We start from the raw sequence: 21,289 nt of genomic DNA on the forward strand, positions 1-21,289 counted from the left end.
TTATTCACTGCGCATGAAGAAATGACCACCTCCAACGTTTGGTTTATGTTTAATAAGCATTTTTAATTTTATTGCTTAAATCGCATTTTCTCGGCGAGCTGAGCACTTTTTCTGAATTGTGCCGCTCCCGTCACTCTGGTTAGGTTGGCATCGAAAAAAACGCTCTCGGGTGCTTTAGAGTGCCGAGTTTATTACTGCGCATTAAGAAATGACCACCTCCAACGTTTGGTTTATGTTTTATAAGCATTTTTAATTTTATTGCTTAAATCGCATTTTCTCGGCGAGCTGAGCGCTTTTTCTGAATTGTGCCGCTCCCGTCACTCTGGTTAGGTTGGCATCGAAAAAAACGCTCTCGGGTGCTTTAGAGTGCCGAGTTATTCACTGCGCATGAAGAAATGACCACCTCCAACGTTTGGTTTATGTTTAATAAGCATTTTTAATTTTATTGCTTAAATCGCATTTTCTCGGCGAGCTGAGCACTTTTTCTGAATTGTGCCGCTCCCGTCACTCTGGTTAGGTTGGCATCGAAAAAAACGCTCTCGGGTGCTTTAGAGTGCCGAGTTTATTACTGCGCATTAAGAAATGACCACCTCCAACGTTTGGTTTATGTTTTATAAGCATTTTTAATTTTATTGCTTAAATCGCATTTTCTCGGCGAGCTGAGCACTTTTTCTGAATTGTGCCGCTCCCGTCACTCTGGTTAGGTTGGCATCGAAAAAAACGCTCTCGGGTGCTTTAGAGTGCCGAGTTATTCACTGCACACGAAGAAATGACCACCTCCAACGTTTGGTTTATGTTTTATAAGCATTTTTAATTTTATTGCTTAAATCGCATTTTCTCGGCGAGCTGAGCGCTTTTTCTGAATTGTGCCGCTCCCGTCACTCTGGTTAGGTTGGCATCGAAAAAAACGCTCTCGGGCATGCTTTAGAGTGCCGAGTTTATCACTGCGCATGAAGAAATGACCACCTCCAACGTTTGGTTTATGTTTTATAAGCATTTTTAAATTTATTGCTTAAATCGCATTTTCTCGGGGAGCTGAGCACTTTTTCTGAATTGTGCCGCTCCCGTCACTCTGGTTAGGTTGGCATCGAAAAAAACGCTCTCGGGTGCTTTAGAGTGCCGAGTTTATCACTGCGCATGAAGAAATGACCACCTCCAACGTTTGGTTTATGTTTTATAAGCATTTTTAAATTTATTGCTTAAATCGCATTTTCTCGGCGAGCTGAGCGCTTTTTCTGAATTGTGCCGCTCCCGTCACTCTGGTTAGGTTGGCATCGAAAAAAACGCTCTCGGGTGCTTTAGAGTGCCGAGTTTATTACTGCGCATTAAGAAATGACCACCTCCAACGTTTGGTTTATGTTTTATAAGCATTTTTAATTTTATTGCTTAAATCGCATTTTCTCGGCGAGCTGAGCACTTTTTCTGAATTGTGCCGCTCCCGTCACTCTGGTTAGGTTGGCATCGAAAAAAACGCTCTCGGGTGCTTTAGAGTGCCGAGTTATTCACTGCGCATGAAGAAATGACCACCTCCAACGTTTGGTTTATGTTTTATAAGCATTTTTAATTTTATTGCTTAAATCGCATTTTCTCGGCGAGCTGAGCACTTTTTCTGAATTGTGCCGCTCCCGTCACTCTGGTTAGGTTGGCATCGAAAAAAACGCTCTCGGGTGCTTTAGAGTGCCGAGTTTATTACTGCGCATTAAGAAATGACCACCTCCAACGTTTGGTTTATGTTTTATAAGCATTTTTAATTTTATTGCTTAAATCGCATTTTCTCGGCGAGCTGAGCACTTTTTCTGAATTGTGCCGCTCCCGTCACTCTGGTTAGGTTGGCATCGAAAAAAACGCTCTCGGGTGCTTTAGAGTGCCGAGTTTATTACTGCGCATTAAGAAATGACCACCTCCAACGTTTGGTTTATGTTTTATAAGCATTTTTAATTTTATTGCTTAAATCGCATTTTCTCGGCGAGCTGAGCGCTTTTTCTGAATTGTGCCGCTCCCGTCACTCTGGTTAGGTTGGCATTGAAAAAAACGCTCTCGGGTGCTTTAGAGTGCCGAGTTTATCACTGCGCATGAAGAAATGACCACCTCCAACGTTTGGTTTATGTTTTATAAGCATTTTTAATTTTATTGCTTAAATCGCATTTTCTCGGCGAGCTGAGCGCTTTTTCTGAATTGTGCCGCTCCCGTAACTCTGGTTAGGTTGGCATCGAAAAAAACGCTCTCGGGTGCTTTAGAGTGCCGAGTTATTCACTGCGCATGAAGAAATGACCACCTCCAACGTTTGGTTTATGTTTAATAAGCATTTTAAATTTTATTGCTTAAATCGCATTTTCTCGGCGAGCTGAGCGCTTTTTCTGAATTGTGCCGCTCCCGTCACTCTGGTTAGGTTGGCATCGAAAAAAACGCTCTCGGGTGCTTTAGAGTGCCGAGTTTATTACTGCGCATTAAGAAATGACCACCTCCAACGTTTGGTTTATGTTTTATAAGCATTTTTAATTTTATTGCTTAAATCGCATTTTCTCGGCGAGCTGAGCACTTTTTCTGAATTGTGCCGCTCCCGTCACTCTGGTTAGGTTGGCATCGAAAAAAACGCTATCGGGTGCTTTAGAGTGCCGAGTTATTCACTGCGCACGAAGAAATGACCACCTCCAACGTTTGGTTTATGTTTAATAAGCATTTTTAATTTTATTGCTTAAATCGCATTTTCTCGGCGAGCTGGGCGCTTTTTCTGAATTGTGCCGCTCCCGTCACTCTGGTTAGGTTGGCATCGAAAAAAACGCTCTTGGGTGCTTTAGAGTGCCGAGTTTATTACTGCGCATTAAGAAATGACCACCTCCAACGTTTGGTTTATGTTTTATAAGCATTTTTAATTTTATTGCTTAAATCGCATTTTCTCGGCGAGCTGAGCACTTTTTCTGAATTGTGCCGCTCCCGTCACTCTGGTTAGGTTGGCATCGAAAAAAACGCTCTCGGGTGCTTTAGAGTGCCGAGTTTATCACTGCGCATGAAGAAATGACCACCTCCAACGTTTGGTTTATGTTTAATAAGCATTTTTAATTTTATTGCTTAAATCGCATTTTCTCGGCGAGCTGAGCACTTTTTCTGAATTGTGCCGCTCCCGTCACTCTGGTTAGGTTGGCATCGAAAAAAACGCTCTCGGGTGCTTTAGAGTGCCGACTTTATCACTGCGCATGAAGAAATGACCACCTCCAACGTTTGGTTTATGTTTTATAAGCATTTTTAATTTTATTGCTTAAATCGCATTTTCTCGGCGAGCTGAGCACTTTTTCTGAATTGTGCCGCTCCCGTCACTCTGGTTAGGTTGGCATCGAAAAAAACGCTCACGGGTGTTTTAGAGTGCCGAGTTTATTACTGCGCATTAAGAAATGACCACCTCCAACGTTTGGTTTATGTTTTATAAGCATTTTTAATTTTATTGCTTAAATCGCATTTTCTCGGCGAGCTGAGAGCCTTCTGTTGAACACAAGCTTCCAGACATTACGTCCAACTACGTTTCAACGTCAACTTTATTTCATAAAGTTCTTCCTAATTCATCTTGGCGAAACTCCCTTAGGCGTTCCCATTTTTTTTTAGGCCTGGCAGCGGTAGACACACAATTATGACCCTGAAAGGACGCGTCCAAACCGGCTATGATATCAGAATAATCACTGAAATGCAGTCCTCAGGTCCATGTCATATTCGCTACCAATCGGAATGTAACGAAGCTGTTTCTACCCAGTCACGAACTGGGGACTTTTCGCGTGTTAGGCAAACGTGATAATCACTACACTATGGAAACATCTGCTACAGTGGTGGACCTTACTTACTGGACCAAAGGTGAGGGCAGGTGCTCCCTGTGTGGAGTAGGTTCTCCCCGTGCCTGCGTATGTTTTCCCCGGGTTTTCCTCCCACATCACACAAACATGCTTGGTCAGCCGATTTAGTAATCCAAACTGCCCTTAGGTGTGAGTGCCAGTGTGAATGATTGTTGTCTCTGTGTGCCCTGCGATTGTCTGGCAACCAGTTATAATGTGTCCCCCGCAGTACAGATAATGGACGGAATGGATGGAATTGAATGCCGATCAGTTTAGGGCCTGAAGAGGGAGCAACAGCAATATGCAGATACTCTTATTAGTTTATACAAACATATCAATCAATGTGTAAATAATTTACCCAAACATAGTTGCTCAGTCAGAGCACAGACACAGCCTACAGAGTTTTTGTGACTTTCACTTACACATAGGCAGTGAGCACAGACACGGCACACAGAGTTCAGTTAAGTTTCATGACACATAGTCACAAAACAGTCAGTAAATAACAGGACATTCAGGTGATAACAGAACAGACCTTATCCTTCCCTTCCGTTCCCTTTCTAGTTCCTGCTTTTGGTCAGTATAAAGCCTTCTGATTTGAAGTTTGACGTTGTTGTTTCATCTGCTGAAGTGCCTTGTGCACTGACTGCCATTAAAAAACCTAATATCTGTTACAAAAACTGTTACTCCACCTTTTTGTTTTCCTTGCTTAACGATGGAGATCTTGAACAAAGCGCAAAAGTTAAAGAAAAGTGCAAAACCTGGGGTTCACCCAGTCTCAAATCAGGTACCCTTTAGCGAAACGACTCAGCCTGGGCTCGGCAAATCGGGCTTCAATTCCCCGACGTTGAGTTTATATCTTTGTATGGAAAATTTTTTTGAAAAGCAAATCAAAATGTTCATAAGTTCCTGCTTTCTTCCTCACTCACTTTTGTTGAAATTTTGCCAGGCTTCTCAAAATGCTTTCGACATCACAGCAGTTTCCATAGCGTAGTGGTCATCATGTTCTTCTAAGAACACCCCCTGTTTGAGACTGGGTGGAAACAACATTTTCTAAATCTATTTGTCAGTGTTGTCTGCTTTGCAAAATGTGCCAGGGACACCTTGGCAAACAGGAGCCATATAGTATTTAATAAAGTAATCACATGTTCTCCGAGTTACAATGTCAACTGGTGGAACTTACTTTAGATCTTGGATGGTTTTAAAGCTAATGCTCTTCTGGATTACCGAGTAATCGGTTGAGACCGACGTAACTCTACGACGGCTTCCTGCTTATGCGGCCGGTGCTGACGGGTCCCTCGCCTTGGCCTCGCAGCCTCGTGCTCGTCGGAACCAACGACTTTCACCGTGCTAGCCCCGTGGTGTCCATCTGCACGTGCCCAGGACGCTGCTCACACGTTTGCCTGTTTTGTGATGTTTTCACCAATTCACGACCAGACCACGGTCCATTGGGCGCCGTTGAACTGGACTGTCCTTACACCTGTTTATGGACCCCATGGAAGCTATTTTGTGTGTTTTGGGGTGTTCTTTGATATTGAGGGGTGCTGGTTGGCCGGTTACTTTTTTTCCTTTGCTTTGATGGCTTTTATCTTTCGCACTTACTGGCTTTCTCTGTGGCGATGTTGTGTGGCAGCCTTATGAGAGCCTATTGAGTTGCGCTCATGCCATCTGTGTCTTTTGTATACCCGCTCTGTGGTTTGGATTTTGATTGGGCCTGAATTTGCCCACCCCCGGGATCAATAAATGTTCAATCAATCAATCAATTAATCAATGTTGTCATGGTGTGATTGTGAGCACTCTGAATCTAGCAATCCAAGTTCAAGTCTTGGTGGAACTTCCAATTTGTAGTCATTTACATGGAACAATTGGAAATTCCAATTCAGTACTTTGTGGACAGCCCTATGAGTGTGTAAGCCCTGCCTCCACTACTTCTGTCAATTTCGTAAAATGAGCACGTTAGTGAGTGCATTGTGCTCAGAAAAATTATGCTACTCCTTCTGTCACTGCCAGGGTTCTATGGTGTAATGGTGAGCACTCTGGACTCTGAATCCAGTGATCCAAGTTCAAGTCTCGGTGGGACCTCAAATCGTTTGTCATTTAGCTGGGAAAAATTTGCAAAATGGTAATAGCTTGTGTGCTGCCCCATGAAATTGTATGCTTCCCTACACTTAAGGGTTCCATGAGCGCTCTAGACTCTAAATCCAGTGATCTCAGTTTTAGTCCCGGTTTGACCACGTCGTATGCAAAAGTTTGGGCACCCCAATCAATTTCAACATTTTCTTTATAAATCCTTGGCTGTTCGGATCAGCAATTTCAGTTAAATATATCATATAGCAGACAGACACAGTGATATTTGAGAAGTGAAATTAAGTTTATTGGAGTTAACGATTTGTCAAGAAGAATGGTCCAATATTCCTTCAACCAGAATCCACACTCTCATTGGAAGCTTTCGGAAGTGTTTAGAGCAGTGGTTCCTTGTTGGAGGTACCGAATCCCACCAGTTTCATATGCGCAATCACCGAACCCCTCGTTAGTGAAAAAAATGTATATATTTTTTTCAAATTCAAGACATAGATGTTTTTTACTGGCACACAAAATGAGCCGTGCATGAACATCACCTTGTTCAAAGAATAAAACCAACATAATGCATGAATTCACGTCAAATGACATACCAGCAAATCAGTGTGACTTCTGCTGTTGCCTTTACGAGACCAGTTCAGATATGCGTTATCACAAATTGATAAATCAGGTGTGTTCGGACCTCCCCAGTAGAGGCTCTGCTGAACCCCTGAGACCGACTCACCGAACCCCTAGTTTGACCGATTCGAGGTTCAGGACCCCTGGTTTATAGGCTGTTATTTCTGCAAAAGGAGGATCTACTAAATATTGATGTCATTTTTCTCTTGGGGTGCCCAAATGTATGCACCTGCCTACTTTTGTTGAAATAATGATTCCACACTGTCTGCAAATCCTCAATGTAGAAGAATCAAGGTTCAGGTCATTAACACCCAAACTTAATCACCTGGAGATCCTTAAGACAAAATTAAAGTCATACTGAATGTAAACAAACTGATTACACTGCCAAAAATACTAAACAATATCTAGTGTAACATGGCATGAAAACACACACAAAAACACAGGTCACTCAAGGTGCGTTCAAAGACACACGCATCTCATGAACTGAACCTTTTTTTTTGCCTGAAAAATAAAAAAAGATCAGTTTAAATATTTGGAGTATTCTTTGTCATCGTCTTCATAATCATTTGAACGGCCGACATCAGAAGACCAGCCAGCCGTCTTGCACATTGCATCGTCACACTCTACGCTTTCCAATAAAGGCTTACAATATCAAAAGAACCGAGAAACTCGTTCAGTTTCTACAGATAGCGGCAATTAAGTCAGAAACTGACAAAATGGCTCACAAAATTACAGGAATTTAACATTAGAAACTCCCAGTGGGAATTTGTTGGAATAAAAAGATAACCTCTAAACTTTGTATTTGCTAAGGTCCTTTTGATGGGCTCACGTGGGCAAGGAGGAACATTTATTCGCAGTCCTGCTTTTAAAAATACTAAAATGTTGAACGGCAACTAATGGTAATGTTAACAAAGGATTCATTTGCCAATTATTCTAATCAGATTTAAACATTTATTTTATATACATTTATTATTATTTATTCAAAAAGGGCATCGTTTGCAAACTAAAAGTGCAGAATATTCACTAAAGTAAATCACCTATGATTAATTAATTCGTGCATCCCAGCCCTGCTTTAGATTTTTGACTGTGTAGCTTTCCATTAAATCACCTGCAATTCCCACTTAAACTGGAAAGTTTCCAATTTGAAATTGTTCTTTGATCCTCCATGTAAATTTACTGAAAAACTTTGAGCTATGATTAATTAATTCGTGCATCCCAGCCCCGCTTTAGATTTTTGACTGTGTAGCTTTCCATTAAATCACCTGCAATTCCCACTTAAACTGGAAAGTTTCCAATTTGAAATTGTTCTTTGATCCTCCATGTAAATTTACTGAAAAACTTTGAGGAATTTTCCGCCCCTACGGATGCAACGATTTCTTTTTGTCTTTGTAGTGTTGTATACATTGGAGCTGCTCAAAGGAACAATTAATGTCAGTCTCGAGTAGCTCTAAAAAAATTGACAGAAGCAAGGTGATGATCAAACTGCGTGCGGCCGCTCAGTTGGGCGCACACTAAAATCAAATGGCGAGATACATGAACAAAATAAAAGAGGGAAAAAAAGGTTAAAAACCACCACTTGTGATGGTATGTTGACGGCACAACGGAAGCCCTTCATCAAGGTGGCAAAAAATAATAAAAAAAATAAAAAAAGAGCGAGAGAGATCTACGAGGAGAGTCCGGCGGCCAACAACAACTAATCAAACACGAGGGCAAACATAGGAGGGCTACAATCAAAACGCGGCAGCAGCCCAACAAACAAGCAGGAATTTGCTTGGATACGACGGACAGCACAAGGAAGCTCCGACGCTTGCTGCCGAGGCTTCACATGACGGCGCACTCCCTGGACGCTATTTTGGCCTGCCGGGACACACCAGTGCAATGTTTATTTCAAAGGCAGCAAAACCCCAACACATCAAAGAGCCCCCTTTTTGGGTCAGCTGCACGTTGATGGCGTGCCTCGCGCACAACGCGCCGTCATCATCGCTTGGCGTCACTGACACCTTTCCGTGAGATGCACCTCCACAATTATCGTGGAAAGTTTTCAAACTGGGTTATTTTCTAAATTGCCCAGTTTAACTTTCCAGGTAAACTGACAGGCTAGTCCCAATTAGCAATACTAGGGCGCTCACCTTCTTGTGCGCAATTGGCTCCGCGTCGTCGTCGTCCTCCTGTTCTTCTTCTCCATTCTCCACCTTCTTGCTGACACTGCGTCTGGCCACTTCCTGAGGGGACACACAGCATGAGCCACGTGAAACCCACGGCCGTCCACTCAATTTGGCCATTGCCCATTGAACAGACGTCGTTACCTCGCCGTCAGAGTTCACCAAGGTGGTGGTAATGTCACTTCCTGTGCCCCCGGAAGCTTGGCTTTTCCACAGGAGATCAGTGGGCAGACGTTGGGCCACGTCAGCATGTGCAAACCCCACCTACATACAAACGAACGCGCGTACACACACACACACAATAAGTTAGCTTCAGTAACACCTGCGAGTAAGCAAATCGCACACACGCGCGCGCACGCACACACACGAGACATGTTTGAGTGACGGGGCCACACCGAACAGACGCACATGTTTAGATTTTGCAAAGGCTTCACAAGTGTGCATTCCACAGAAACACGTTTTAGTCGAGCGCACACAATTTGGACAAACTCTTCAATTACCCTACATGAGCGCAGTGAGCAAGAGAGAGCGGCACCATCTTACCGTGACAGTCTGTCCGGCCTTGAGAACAAACTCTGGTGAGAACTTGTAGACGATCTCGACAGCGTCGTCCACTTGTCTCTTCAGTCTCCAGTTCCCCAACGGCTGGTCCTGAAGCAAACGCCACTCTTGAAGTAAGCGAAGCAACTGGCGAAGCGAGAGAGGGAGGAGCCAACGCCCAAGCACGCACCTGCTCCGTGTCGTTGGCCAGCGTGACCTTGTTGCCGTTCATGTCGGTGGGCGAGATGGAGACGCCGCCGCTCGCCGCATCCTCCTCAGACGCCAGCAGCAGCTCCTCGCCACGCTTGTGGTCGCCCGACTCCAGGTCTGTCCTCCTTCGTTTGGAGGTGCGGGACGAGGATGAGCCTGTCACCCTGGAGATGGTGACGCGCGAAGATGGGCTGGGAGACAGCTTGAGCCTGAAAGCAGGACGACACGCGTCACCACCGACAAAACGTCACTGGCGGGCTAGTGAATGGTGTCTATTCTGAATTCTTACGGTCTGCCAAATATGGACAATTCATCGTTATTTTTGTGCAACATGAAGCAATTTAAGGTTGAGACAATGGCTTGATAATAATCAATAGACAGTCAATGTTTGACTAACCCTAGTGCCGCAGCAGCTCCTGGTACTCAGAGAGCTGCGCGTTCATGCGCTCGCGCAGGTCGTTCATCTCGTCCTCATTGACCTCCATGACGCGCCGGTACTTGTCCCGCTCCGATGCCAAGATGTCCTCCAGCTCCCGGACACGATCCTCGGCGGCGGCTGCCTGCATGCGCAAACCTCGATCATTAAGACGGTGCCAGCGGAGAGCCAGGCGGTCGAGATGCGGAGGGCGGGGCCGGCACGGGTACTTGTTTCTGCAGGGCGCTCAGCTGATAGCTCAGAGTTTCAATTCTCGTTCGAGACTCCTGCACCTCCTCTCGGGCTGTGCACATGGCCTTGTCGTTCATTGCAGACGACACCTTGGCGTTGTCCAGCTTTGGTGAGGTTGACAACATATGAAATAAAGGAAAAAAAGTTGTGTGGGGCTGGATTTACAAGTGACATGGTTTTGTACCGGCTGAGTAAATCCAGCCGTGCAAGACGAAAGGAGGATGAGGTGGCCCTTGCTCACCTTGGCCTGGAAGGTCTGCTCCAGTTCGCCCTTGTACTGAGACACTAGCTCATCGTGCTGCTCGCGCAGGTCCTGACAAACACACGCGCACGTTGTTTCATTGGAAGAATTGCTGACAGGCAGCCTCTCTTACGCTCAGCTGGCACGGCTCTCTCAGTCTCTTAACCACCCACACACACACACGCACGCACACACACGCACACACTCGCACCATGTTCAGTCAAGAGTCTCTCAAACACGCCTGTGTTCCCCTACCTGTAAAGCTTGTGCAAGTTTGAACTCATAGTCCTGCTTGGATCCTGAGTCCACCTCAACAATTCTCTGCTCTTGGCTGCAGCGAGATTCGCGAACTTCCTACGCAGGCATTTGAGCAGAAAGCGTCTTCTTGTGGCGCTGTTTTCAGCGCCAACTGCGCGGGACGGGCAAGTGTGACAAACGCATCTTTACCTCCTGATAAACGGTCTTCCTGAACTCCAGATCCTCGTTGAGAGTCTGGCAGCGGTTTTCCAAGTCCACACGCCGCAAGGTTTCTGCCTCCAGCTGCCGCTTGGCGATGGCGTAGCTGTCCTCTGCCTGCAAAGCGTTCCAATCAACATCAACGCCGTGTCGGCGTGCTCAGCTACAACAGACAGTGCGGGGTTAGGTGGGGGTGACGCAGATGTTCGGTCTTGGGGCAAACAGGTGGCAGCAAACTGCCGGCACAGCTGCAAAAACTGCAATATCTACTGAAGGCCACCTGTTGGTGCCACACTCGCGCAACAGCTGTGCCACAACTTTTTTGCTTCAGTTGTTATTTTTTAACTTCGTTCCATTATTTTTATGTTTAATTGTATGGAATAACTTGAAACAGCCTTTGTCATTGTCATGCACAATATACTTGGTTTATCACTTTTTCTCCTCTGCTTACTAAGAGCAGGTCACATTGTTCCACTCCCAAAAAAGCTTTCAAAGTGCCTCCGGGGGAGTATTTCCTTGTGTTATGTTCAAAGGGAACAAAGCAATTTTGGACTTTCCAGGAAATGTGTAAGTGAGTGAGAAAACAGCACGCACCTTAGCCAGAAGATTCTTGACTTCAAGCAGGTCGGCGGAGAGCGCGGCGTTCTGGCTGAGCGCCGTGGACAGCGCAGCCGCACTCTGGTTCAGCTGACTTTCCAGCGCCCCTGCCCGCGACATGGCCGCCGCCAGGTCCCCATCCTTCTTCTTGCCACTGGTGCACACAGGGAAGGAAATTGTCGTCAGACTATGAGATGCTTTTTGTCCTCATTGGTGGGAAGACTTTGGCATGTTGGCAGGAGAGCATGACAGTACTAGTGAGGCAAAACCGCACACTTGCTGTCAACTCGGTATTATTAGTATGACTTGTGACCAAGTTCTTCTAGTTCAGGACAAAAAGCATTGCTGTACATGGACCTTTTAGGGATTCCGCAAGCACGAAATGCTCAAAGGGGCATGTCCCCGAGATGGCCGGTTACCTGCGTGTGGCCTCTTCCAACTCCGCCTGAGCTTTGCCCAGATCGATCTGTAGCCGAGCGTGCTGCTTTGCGGTTTCGTCCAGAACCTGACGAGTGTCTGCCAACTCGGTCTCATACAGATGCTTCAGGCCGCGCACCTGAACACAAGATTGTTCCGGAAATCAACCAACGGACTGGAAATGAGGAGCGAAGTAGGGCCTGAGACGAATGCCGACGAATATTTTTCTCAACTGGCATTTTACTCAGGCAAGATGTTTGTAGTTTCATCTCCAGCCAGGCGCGGCCATTTGGAGCTACCGAAAGAAATGTGAACTTCTACTACGATGGTACTAGTGCTGCTATGTACTGGGACAGCAAGGAATGCGAAAAATGCGCTGAGCCACATTTCACACGCTATCACGTGGCATGCGTTTGCTCCGGTTTGACGCCCACAAGGTATTGGTCCCTTATCTAAACCAGGCATAGACCCACCATCTTGCAAAGGCAACCAAAACGTCATCATGTAAGATCCTTGATTCAAAGGGCATTCAACGCGTTGAAAGAAGTAACAAAGTAAGAAAAGAAGCAGAATGAAGTTCTTGAAAGAGCTTTTTTTCTGGTTGTTTGGGTTGAGTCAGCTGGGGAGGTGCTGGGCCAACGTGGAAACTCAAACTGGCCGGTTGACACACTTCTGACACCAGTTTGTGCAGACAACAGCCGGAAGGCGACTTTGCAGACTCACCGCGGCGCAACGATAATGCTGCTGGGGGATTCTGCGCTACCGGGCACATAGTACACATCTCTGACTGCATTGTGACATATGCCACGTGACCGCTAAGGTAAAAATAAATGGTTATTTATATCGCCACCATAGATTGATGCTGACCGCCGCTGCTGACAGCACACTTGTATGGCGGGATAGCATCGCTGCTTGGATACAACAGATACAAATCAAGGTCTACTTTTCTCCATTCAATTTGAGAAAAAGAAAAAAGTAATTGTTTTTCATGGAATAAATAGTAGTGGTGATTCAAGTCTTGAATAGGTCAAAGATTAGCAGACAATGTGATGGTCAAAATTTTATTTTTTTCACCAATACACACAATATTTTAATACCATACTCAAGACGTTTTTAAATGTCACTACAGAAGGCTTCGCCACAACTCTTTTTTTTTTAAAGTGCAGTGTCGTATAAATATGAGCAATGATGATTGGATCTGAGCGATGATTTTTCGATTGCTGCAAATTTATAGTCAACGTTGTAAAGAATTTCGTGTGCCATGTTAATTTTAACAACAGAAATCTGTTTCAAAGCGATGCTTTCGAGTAAATGCATATTGTGAAAACGAGCCAAAAATAAAAAACAGCAAAGAGTCGTTAAATGTTTGACGTCGAGGCAGTTCCACTCGAGAATCAAAAAAGGAAGCAAATATCAATCCGCGAAGTAGTTAAAATAGGGAGAGGGCGTCGGTACTAAATGGCGCGCACAATCAACCGCTTTCTTTTCAAATTTGGAAAGCTCCGAGCAGCTTTTTACCACTCCAAACGTTCTCACATCAACCAGTTCGACTTTGGGAAGTCAAAATTAGCTCAAGTACGAGGTGTTTTGTTTTATTTTATTTAGTGGAAAGAAAAAAAACAGTAAATGAACGGTTTCATGATTTGGCCAGGCGCCACCCACGTTTCCTGTGAACCCACCAGACTCTCCATCGGAGTAATTTTTGCTCAACTTTGACGGGAGTTAACAAAAAACGAGGCCAAGTGAACACAATAGTGTCGAGGGGGCCCGGGTCGCCACTTGTACTCACCTCCCTGGTGGTGACCTCCTCTTTCTCGGACACTTTCACCAGCAGCCGGTCGTTCTCCAGCTCCAGGGAGCGTACCCGCTCGATGTGGACGGCCAGCCGGTCGTTGAGGTGCTGCAGGTCTTGCTTCTCCTGCAGGCGAGAGATGCGGGTGGGTGAGAGCGGCGTCGACGAGGCCGCCGCCGGCCGGTCAGCTTCACGGCTTGTGGTAGCAGACTCCATAATAGGCATTTCTACATTTTTCAACCGATTCAACCCATTCCAACTTTCAACTGTTCATCATTTTTCTACCGATTCCACAACTTCCCACTTACCAAAAGCTTCACATCTTTTATTTTGAAATTCACACCCAATTCCTTTTCCCTTCTCATTTCTACATTTTTCAACCGATTCAACCCATTCCAACTTTCAACTGTTCATCATTTCGTTCAGCTTCTACAGATAGCGGCAATTAAGTCAGAAACTGACAAAATGGCTCACAAAATTACAGGAATTTAACATTAGAAACTCCCAGTGGGAATTTGTTGGAATAAAAAGATAACCTCTAAACTTTGTATTTGCTAAGGTCCTTTTGATGGGCTCACGTGGGCAAGGAGGAACATTTATTCGCAGTCCTGCTTTTAAAAATACTAAAATGTTGAACGGCAACTAATGGTAATGTTAACAAAGGATTCATTTGCCAATTATTCTAATCAGATTTAAACATTTATTTTATATACATTTATTATTATTTATTCAAAAAGGGCATCGTTTGCAAACTAAAAGTGCAGAATATTCACTAAAGTAAATCACCTATGATTAATTAATTCGTGCATCCCAGCCCTGCTTTAGATTTTTGACTGTGTAGCTTTCCATTAAATCACCTGCAATTCCCACTTAAACTGGAAAGTTTCCAATTTGAAATTGTTCTTTGATCCTCCATGTAAATTTACTGAAAAACTTTGAGCTATGATTAATTAATTCGTGCATCCCAGCCCCGCTTTAGATTTTTGACTGTGTAGCTTTCCATTAAATCACCTGCAATTCCCACTTAAACTGGAAAGTTTCCAATTTGAAATTGTTCTTTGATCCTCCATGTAAATTTACTGAAAAACTTTGAGGAATTTTCCGCCCCTACGGATGCAACGATTTCTTTTTGTCTTTGTAGTGTTGTATACATTGGAGCTGCTCAAAGGAACAATTAATGTCAGTCTCGAGTAGCTCTAAAAAAATTGACAGAAGCAAGGTGATGATCAAACTGCGTGCGGCCGCTCAGTTGGGCGCACACTAAAATCAAATGGCGAGATACATGAACAAAATAAAAGAGGGAAAAAAAGGTTAAAAACCACCACTTGTGATGGTATGTTGACGGCACAACGGAAGCCCTTCATCAAGGTGGCAAAAAATAATAAAAAAAATAAAAAAAGAGCGAGAGAGATCTACGAGGAGAGTCCGGCGGCCAACAACAACTAATCAAACACGAGGGCAAACATAGGAGGGCTACAATCAAAACGCGGCAGCAGCCCAACAAACAAGCAGGAATTTGCTTGGATACGACGGACAGCACAAGGAAGCTCCGACGCTTGCTGCCGAGGCTTCACATGACGGCGCACTCCCTGGACGCTATTTTGGCCTGCCGGGACACACCAGTGCAATGTTTATTTCAAAGGCAGCAAAACCCCAACACATCAAAGAGCCCCCTTTTTGGGTCAGCTGCACGTTGATGGCGTGCCTCGCGCACAACGCGCCGTCATCATCGCTTGGCGTCACTGACACCTTTCCGTGAGATGCACCTCCACAATTATCGTGGAAAGTTTTCAAACTGGGTTATTTTCTAAATTGCCCAGTTTAACTTTCCAGGTAAACTGACAGGCTAGTCCCAATTAGCAATACTAGGGCGCTCACCTTCTTGTGCGCAATTGGCTCCGCGTCGTCGTCGTCCTCCTGTTCTTCTTCTCCATTCTCCACCTTCTTGCTGACACTGCGTCTGGCCACTTCCTGAGGGGACACACAGCATGAGCCACGTGAAACCCACGGCCGTCCACTCAATTTGGCCATTGCCCATTGAACAGACGTCGTTACCTCGCCGTCAGAGTTCACCAAGGTGGTGGTAATGTCACTTCCTGTGCCCCCGGAAGCTTGGCTTTTCCACAGGAGATCAGTGGGCAGACGTTGGGCCACGTCAGCATGTGCAAACCCCACCTACATACAAACGAACGCGCGTACACACACACACAATAAGTTAGCTTCAGTAACACCTGCGAGTAAGCAAATCGCACACACGCGCGCGCACGCACACACACGAGACATGTGTGAGTGACGGGGCCACACCGAACAGACGCACATGTTTAGATTTTGCAAAGGCTTCACAAGTGTGCATTCCACAGAAACACGTTTTAGTCGAGCGCACACAATTTGGACAAACTCTTCAATTACCCTACATGAGCGCAGTGAGCAAGAGAGAGCGGCACCATCTTACCGTGACAGTCTGTCCGGCCTTGAGAACAAACTCTGGTGAGAACTTGTAGACGATCTCGACAGCGTCGTCCACTTGTCTCTTCAGTCTCCAGTTCCCCAACGGCTGGTCCTGAAGCAAACGCCACTCTTGAAGTAAGCGAAGCAACTGGCGAAGCGAGAGAGGGAGGAGCCAACGCCCAAGCACGCACCTGCTCCGTGTCGTTGGCCAGCGTGACCTTGTTGCCGTTCATGTCGGTGGGCGAGATGGAGACGCCGCCGCTCGCCGCATCCTCCTCAGACGCCAGCAGCAGCTCCTCGCCACGCTTGTGGTCGCCCGACTCCAGGTCTGTCCTCCTTCGTTTGGAGGTGCGGGACGAGGATGAGCCTGTCACCCTGGAGATGGTGACGCGCGAAGATGGGCTGGGAGACAGCTTGAGCCTGAAAGCAGGACGACACGCGTCACCACCGACAAAACGTCACTGGCGGGCTAGTGAATGGTGTCTATTCTGAATTCTTACGGTCTGCCAAATATGGACAATTCATCGTTATTTTTGTGCAACATGAAGCAATTTAAGGTTGAGACAATGGCTTGATAATAATCAATAGACAGTCAATGTTTGACTAACCCTAACCACCCCCCCCCCCCCCCCCCACCACCAAGATGATGAGTGACTCGTTGCGACGGCCCCACAAGGCCCACCTGTGCTCCTCGCCATCCAGGAGCTTCCTGTAGGCATTGATCTCCATGTCTACTGTGAGCTTGACGTCCAGCAGCTCCTGGTACTCAGAGAGCTGCGCGTTCATGCGCTCGCGCAGGTCGTTCATCTCGTCCTCATTGACCTCCATGACGCGCCGGTACTTGTCCCGCTCCGATGCCAAGATGTCCTCCAGCTCCCGGACACGATCCTCGGCGGCGGCGGCTGCCTGCATGCGCAAACCTCGATCATTAAGACGGTGCCAGCGGAGAGCCAGGCGGTCGAGATGCGGAGGGCGGGGCCGGCACGGGTACTTGTTTCTGCAGGGCGCTCAGCTGATAGCTCAGAGTTTCAATTCTCGTTCGAGACTCCTGCACCTCCTCTCGGGCTGTGCACATGGCCTTGTCGTTCATTGCAGACGACACCTTGGCGTTGTCCAGCTTTGGTGAGGTTGACAACATATGAAATAAAGGAAAAAAAGTTGTGTGGGGCTGGATTTACAAGTGACATGGTTTTGTACCGGCTGAGTAAATCCAGCCGTGCAAGACGAAAGGAGGATGAGGTGGCCCTTGCTCACCTTGGCCTGGAAGGTCTGCTCCAGTTCGCCCTTGTACTGAGACACTAGCTCATCGTGCTGCTCGCGCAGGTCCTGACAAACACACGCGCACGTTGTTTCATTGGAAGAATTGCTGACAGGCAGCCTCTCTTACGCTCAGCTGGCACGGCTCTCTCAGTCTCTTAACCACCCACACACACACACGCACACACTCGCACACACTCGCACCATGTTCAGTCAAGAGTCTCTCAAACACGCCTGTGTTCCCCTACCTGTAAAGCTTGTGCAAGTTTGAACTCATAGTCCTGCTTGGATCCTGAGTCCACCTCAACAATTCTCTGCTCTTGGCTGCAGCGAGATTCGCGAACTTCCTACGCAGGCATTTGAGCAGAAAGCGTCTTCTTGTGGTGCTGTTTTCAGCGCCAACTGCGCGGGACGGGCAAGTGTGACAAACGCATCTTTACCTCCTGATAAACGGTCTTCCTGAACTCCAGATCCTCGTTGAGAGTCTGGCAGCGGTTTTCCAAGTCCACACGCCGCAAGGTTTCTGCCTCCAGCTGCCGCTTGGCGATGGCGTGGCTGTCCTCTGCCTGCAAAGCGTTCCAATCAACATCAACGCCGTGTCGGCGTGCTCAGCTACAACAGACAGTGCGGGGTTAGGTGGGGGTGACGCAGATGTTCGGTCTTGGGGCAAACAGGTGGCAGCAAACTGCCGGCACAGCTGCAAAAACTGCAATATCTACTGAAGGCCACCTGTTGGTGCCACACTCGCGCAACAGCTGTGCCACAACTTTTTTGCTTCAGTTGTTATTTTTTAACTTCGTTCCATTATTTTTATGTTTAATTGTATGGAATAACTTGAAACAGCCTTTGTCATTGTCATGCACAATATACTTGGTTTATCACTTTTTCTCCTCTGCTTACTAAGAGCAGGTCACATTGTTCCACTCCCAAAAAAGCTTTCAAAGTGCCTCCGGGGGAGTATTTCCTTGTGTTATGTTCAAAGGGAACAAAGCAATTTTGGACTTTCCAGGAAATGTGTAAGTGAGTGAGAAAACAGCACGCACCTTAGCCAGAAGATTCTTGACTTCAAGCAGGTCGGCGGAGAGCGCGGCGTTCTGGCTGAGCGCCGTGGACAGCGCAGCCGCACTCTGGTTCAGCTGACTTTCCAGCGCCCCTGCCCGCGACATGGCCGCCGCCAGGTCCCCATCCTTCTTCTTGCCACTGGTTTGATTGATTGATTGAATATTTATTGATCCCCAGGGGTGGGGAAATTCAGGCCCCAGCAGTATCCATACCACAGAGTGGGTATACAAAAAACACACAGATGGCATGAGCGCAACTCAATAGGCTCTCACAAGGCTGCCACACAACGGCGCCACAAAGAAAGTCAGAAAGTGCACAAGATAAAAGCCATCAAAGCAAATCAAAGCTAAAAGACAAAGGAAAAAAAAAGCAACAGCGGCCACCTAGCACCCCTCAATACAAGAGAACACCCCAAAACACACAAAATAGCCTCCACGGGGTCCATCGACAGGTGTAAGGGCAGTCCAGTTCAACGGCGCCCAATGGACCGTGGTGGTGAATCGGTGAAAACATCACAAAGCAGGCGAACGTGTGAGCAGCGTCCCGGGCACCCTGTCGGGGGACGTGCAGATGGCCACCACGGGGCTAGCATGGCGAAAGTCGTCGGTTCCGACGAGCACGAGGGAGCGGACTCCCCACAGGTGTTGCGGCTGCAAGGCCAATGCGAGGGACCCGGTCATCACTGGTCGGATAAGCAGGAAGCCGTCGTAGAGTTACGCCGGCCTCGACCGATGATCCCGGTCCGGTCCCAGGAAGAAAAAATAAATAAAATAAAATATCCGATCCGAAGAGGTACCGAGGTGCGGTAGAAGGCACCAGCATCGCCGAATGGACAAAAAGACAGAAAGAAAAAGGAGAAAATAAGGAAATAAAGAGGAAAAGAGAGAACACTGCTGGGAGGCAGCCACTCACGGCGCCATACCAAGAGAAAAAAACACAGGGAAGGAAATTGTCGTCAGACTATGAGATGCTTTTTGTCCTCATTGGTGGGAAGACTTTGGCATGTTGGCAGGAGAGCATGACAGTACTAGTGAGGCAAAACCGCACACTTGCTGTCAACTCGGTATTATTAGTCGACGAGGCCGCCGCCGGCCGGTCAGCTTCACGGCTTGTGGTAGCAGACTCCATAATAGGGATGGGCGGATCGATACCGAAATATCGATATATCGATCCAGGCTGCTCATTTTTGAGTATCGATCTTCCTAGCTAAAATATCGATACTTACAATTATTTAATAATATTTTTCCTCATTTTTTTTCTGCTCCAATTTGACGACTTGCACTCATGCTAGCACTACTTTTCCTTCCGCCTGCTGCACCGGCGTGTCCTGCTCTGCTCTGCTCCCGCCCCCTTTTCTCACAAGCCAAGCCCTCCTCCTCCGCCCCCCGTTCCAATCCAAACAAACACAAACAAGCATGGCCACGGTGGCGGCCCAGTCCGAACGCAAGAGAAGTCTGGTTTGGGGATATTATATTTTACTTAATAACAACGAGGCAAAATGTGAAATATGTCAAATATATAAAGTTTTCCCCTTTTCAATTTGTGGTCGAACGCCATACGTTTTATTTGTAACTCCACTTCCTATAAACAACACTAAAGTATTACAATATTAAATGTAAGTATCCAGTGGCTTTACAAATTGATAGTTTTGCTGCTCATGACGATTAAACCCTGCATCTCTGTTGGTACCATGTTTCTTTTTATATTATACTAAAAGACAAAACTTTTTCCCAATAACAGAGAGAGAGAAAAAAGTAAAGAATAGCTCCTTTTTATTAAAGTTATGTGGTGTGCAAGGACTGGAGTCGGAGGCGGAGTGGTAAATGACGGTGCCAACGGCAGTTGTTTTAATGACATTTATAACTAGAATTTTGCAATTTCTGGAGAAATTGCGTGTGAAGGCGAAATGTATGAATAACTTTTTCGGGGAATGCTGCCGAACGATGTTGAAACGTGTTGAATTACTTGAGAGATGTAGAATATTTGGAGAATTTGTGGTGAATTTCAAAATTGAAAGTTTGGAATATTTGGTAAGTGGGAAGTTGTGGAATAGGTAGGCAAAAGATGAACAGTTGAAAGTTGGAATGGGTTGAATCGGTAGAAAAATGTAGAAGTTAGAGTAGAAAAACGAAATTTTGGAGAATTTGGTTGAATTTTAAATTTGGAATTGTTGGTAAGTGGGAAGTTGTGGAATAGGTAGGCAAAAGATGAACAGTTGAAAGTTGGAACGGGTTGAATCAGTTAAAAAATGTAGAAGTTAGAGCAAATGTTGAATCCCCATAGAGAATGAATGGGAAAATAAAAAAAAGCAATTGCGCCAAAATCTTTCTAAATTTGGAACAAAACCAAAAAAAACGGCCTCAGGAGGTTCACTTTTGGGGTAAAAATGTTGAAACGGGTGAAATCGGACAAAAAACGAAGACGTTAGCGCAAATGTAGCTATTTGGGGCACTTAGTGTTGAAATAAGGTCACTTCCGGCTTGATTCGGGTCATTTCCGGTCTAATTTGGGTCACTTCCGGTTTATTTGGGTCACTTCCGGTTTAAAACAGGGCACTTCCGGTTTAGCTGAGGTCACTTCCGGTTTATTTGGGGTCATTTCCGGTCTAAAAAGGTCACTTCCGGTTCATTCATTCAAATCTGAAAATTTTCGGAACGAGAAAAATACAAGCGCTCATGTCGTGAATATTTGGAATACGTGAAAAGTGGAATGGAGTGAATCGGATGAAAAATGTGGAAGAAGAAGCGGGACAAAAAAGTGGCGGGAATAAAATATAATAACTAGAATTTTGCAATTTCTGGAGAAATTGCGTGTGAAGGCGAAATGTATGAATAACTTTTTCGGGGAATGCTGCCGAACAATGTTGAAACGTGTTGAATTACTTGAGAAATGTAGAATATTTGGAGAATTTGTGGTGAATTTCAAAAT

General features: G+C 46.0%; 2 protein-coding genes and 1 non-coding gene across 4 annotated transcripts; 1 reads left to right on the forward strand and 2 right to left on the reverse strand.

Annotated features, from left to right (window-relative positions):
* The first annotated feature begins 5,825 nt into the window (after positions 1-5,825).
* On the forward strand, positions 5,826-5,897 carry trnaq-cug (transfer RNA glutamine (anticodon CUG)). Its single transcript has one exon. It is a non-coding gene; the product is annotated as a tRNA-Gln (tRNA).
* A 270-nt stretch (positions 5,898-6,167) lies between these two features.
* LOC133143990 (lamin-B2-like) lies at positions 6,168-9,757 on the reverse strand. The gene is made up of 5 exons (XM_061266327.1): positions 9,714-9,757; positions 9,405-9,633; positions 9,218-9,325; positions 8,819-8,938; positions 6,168-8,734 (listed from the first exon to the last, which is right to left on the reverse strand). Exons 1-5 carry the CDS (start codon positions 9,755-9,757, stop codon positions 8,585-8,587), a joined length of 651 nt encoding a protein of 216 aa, XP_061122311.1. The 3' UTR covers positions 6,168-8,584.
* Positions 9,495-20,016, reverse strand: LOC133143767 (lamin-B2-like). Of its 2 annotated transcripts, XM_061265915.1 has the most exons (19): positions 18,343-20,016; positions 17,740-17,865; positions 17,548-17,646; positions 17,297-17,368; positions 17,034-17,159; positions 16,725-16,948; positions 16,234-16,462; positions 16,047-16,154; positions 15,650-15,769; positions 15,473-15,565; positions 13,592-13,720; positions 11,805-11,941; positions 11,383-11,539; positions 10,780-10,905; positions 10,588-10,686; positions 10,333-10,404; positions 10,070-10,195; positions 9,822-9,984; positions 9,495-9,633 (listed from the first exon to the last, which is right to left on the reverse strand). In XM_061265915.1, exons 1-18 carry the CDS (start codon positions 18,607-18,609, stop codon positions 9,823-9,825), a joined length of 2,472 nt encoding a protein of 823 aa, XP_061121899.1. In that variant the 5' UTR covers positions 18,610-20,016; the 3' UTR covers positions 9,495-9,633; position 9,822. The 2 variants fall into 2 exon arrangements, with proteins under 2 accessions (XP_061121899.1, XP_061121900.1); XM_061265916.1 differs by lacking the exon at positions 13,592-13,720.
* Positions 20,017-21,289: the final 1,273 nt, after the last annotated feature.

Source organism: Syngnathus typhle, linkage group LG19 (genome assembly GCF_033458585.1).
Source record: "Syngnathus typhle isolate RoL2023-S1 ecotype Sweden linkage group LG19, RoL_Styp_1.0, whole genome shotgun sequence".
Lineage (NCBI taxonomy): Eukaryota > Metazoa > Chordata > Actinopteri > Syngnathiformes > Syngnathidae > Syngnathus > Syngnathus typhle.

What these genes read in the sequence shown, in the direction of transcription:
- LOC133143990 (XM_061266327.1), bottom strand. Translation starts at nt 9,757, where the DNA reads ATGTTGCACAAAAATAACGATGAATTGTCCATATTTGGCAGACC. An exon ending in TGGCCAACGACACGGAGCAG is followed by an intron (nt 9,326 to 9,404) that starts GTGCGTGCTTGG and finishes CGTTTGCTTCAG; the next exon opens with GACCAGCCGTTGGGGAACTG. An exon ending in AGGCCGGACAGACTGTCACG is followed by an intron (nt 8,939 to 9,217) that starts GTAAGATGGTGC and finishes GTTTGTATGTAG; the next exon opens with GTGGGGTTTGCACATGCTGA.
- LOC133143767 (XM_061265915.1), bottom strand. Translation starts at nt 18,609, where the DNA reads ATGCCATCTGTGTGTTTTTTGTATACCCACTCTGTGGTATGGATACTG. An exon ending in CTGGATGGCGAGGAGCACAG is followed by an intron (nt 16,463 to 16,724) that starts GTGGGCCTTGTG and finishes TCCTGCTTTCAG; the next exon opens with GCTCAAGCTGTCTCCCAGCC. An exon ending in TTGGAAGAGGCCACACGCAG is followed by an intron (nt 11,540 to 11,804) that starts GTAACCGGCCAT and finishes TGTGTGCACCAG; the next exon opens with TGGCAAGAAGAAGGATGGGG.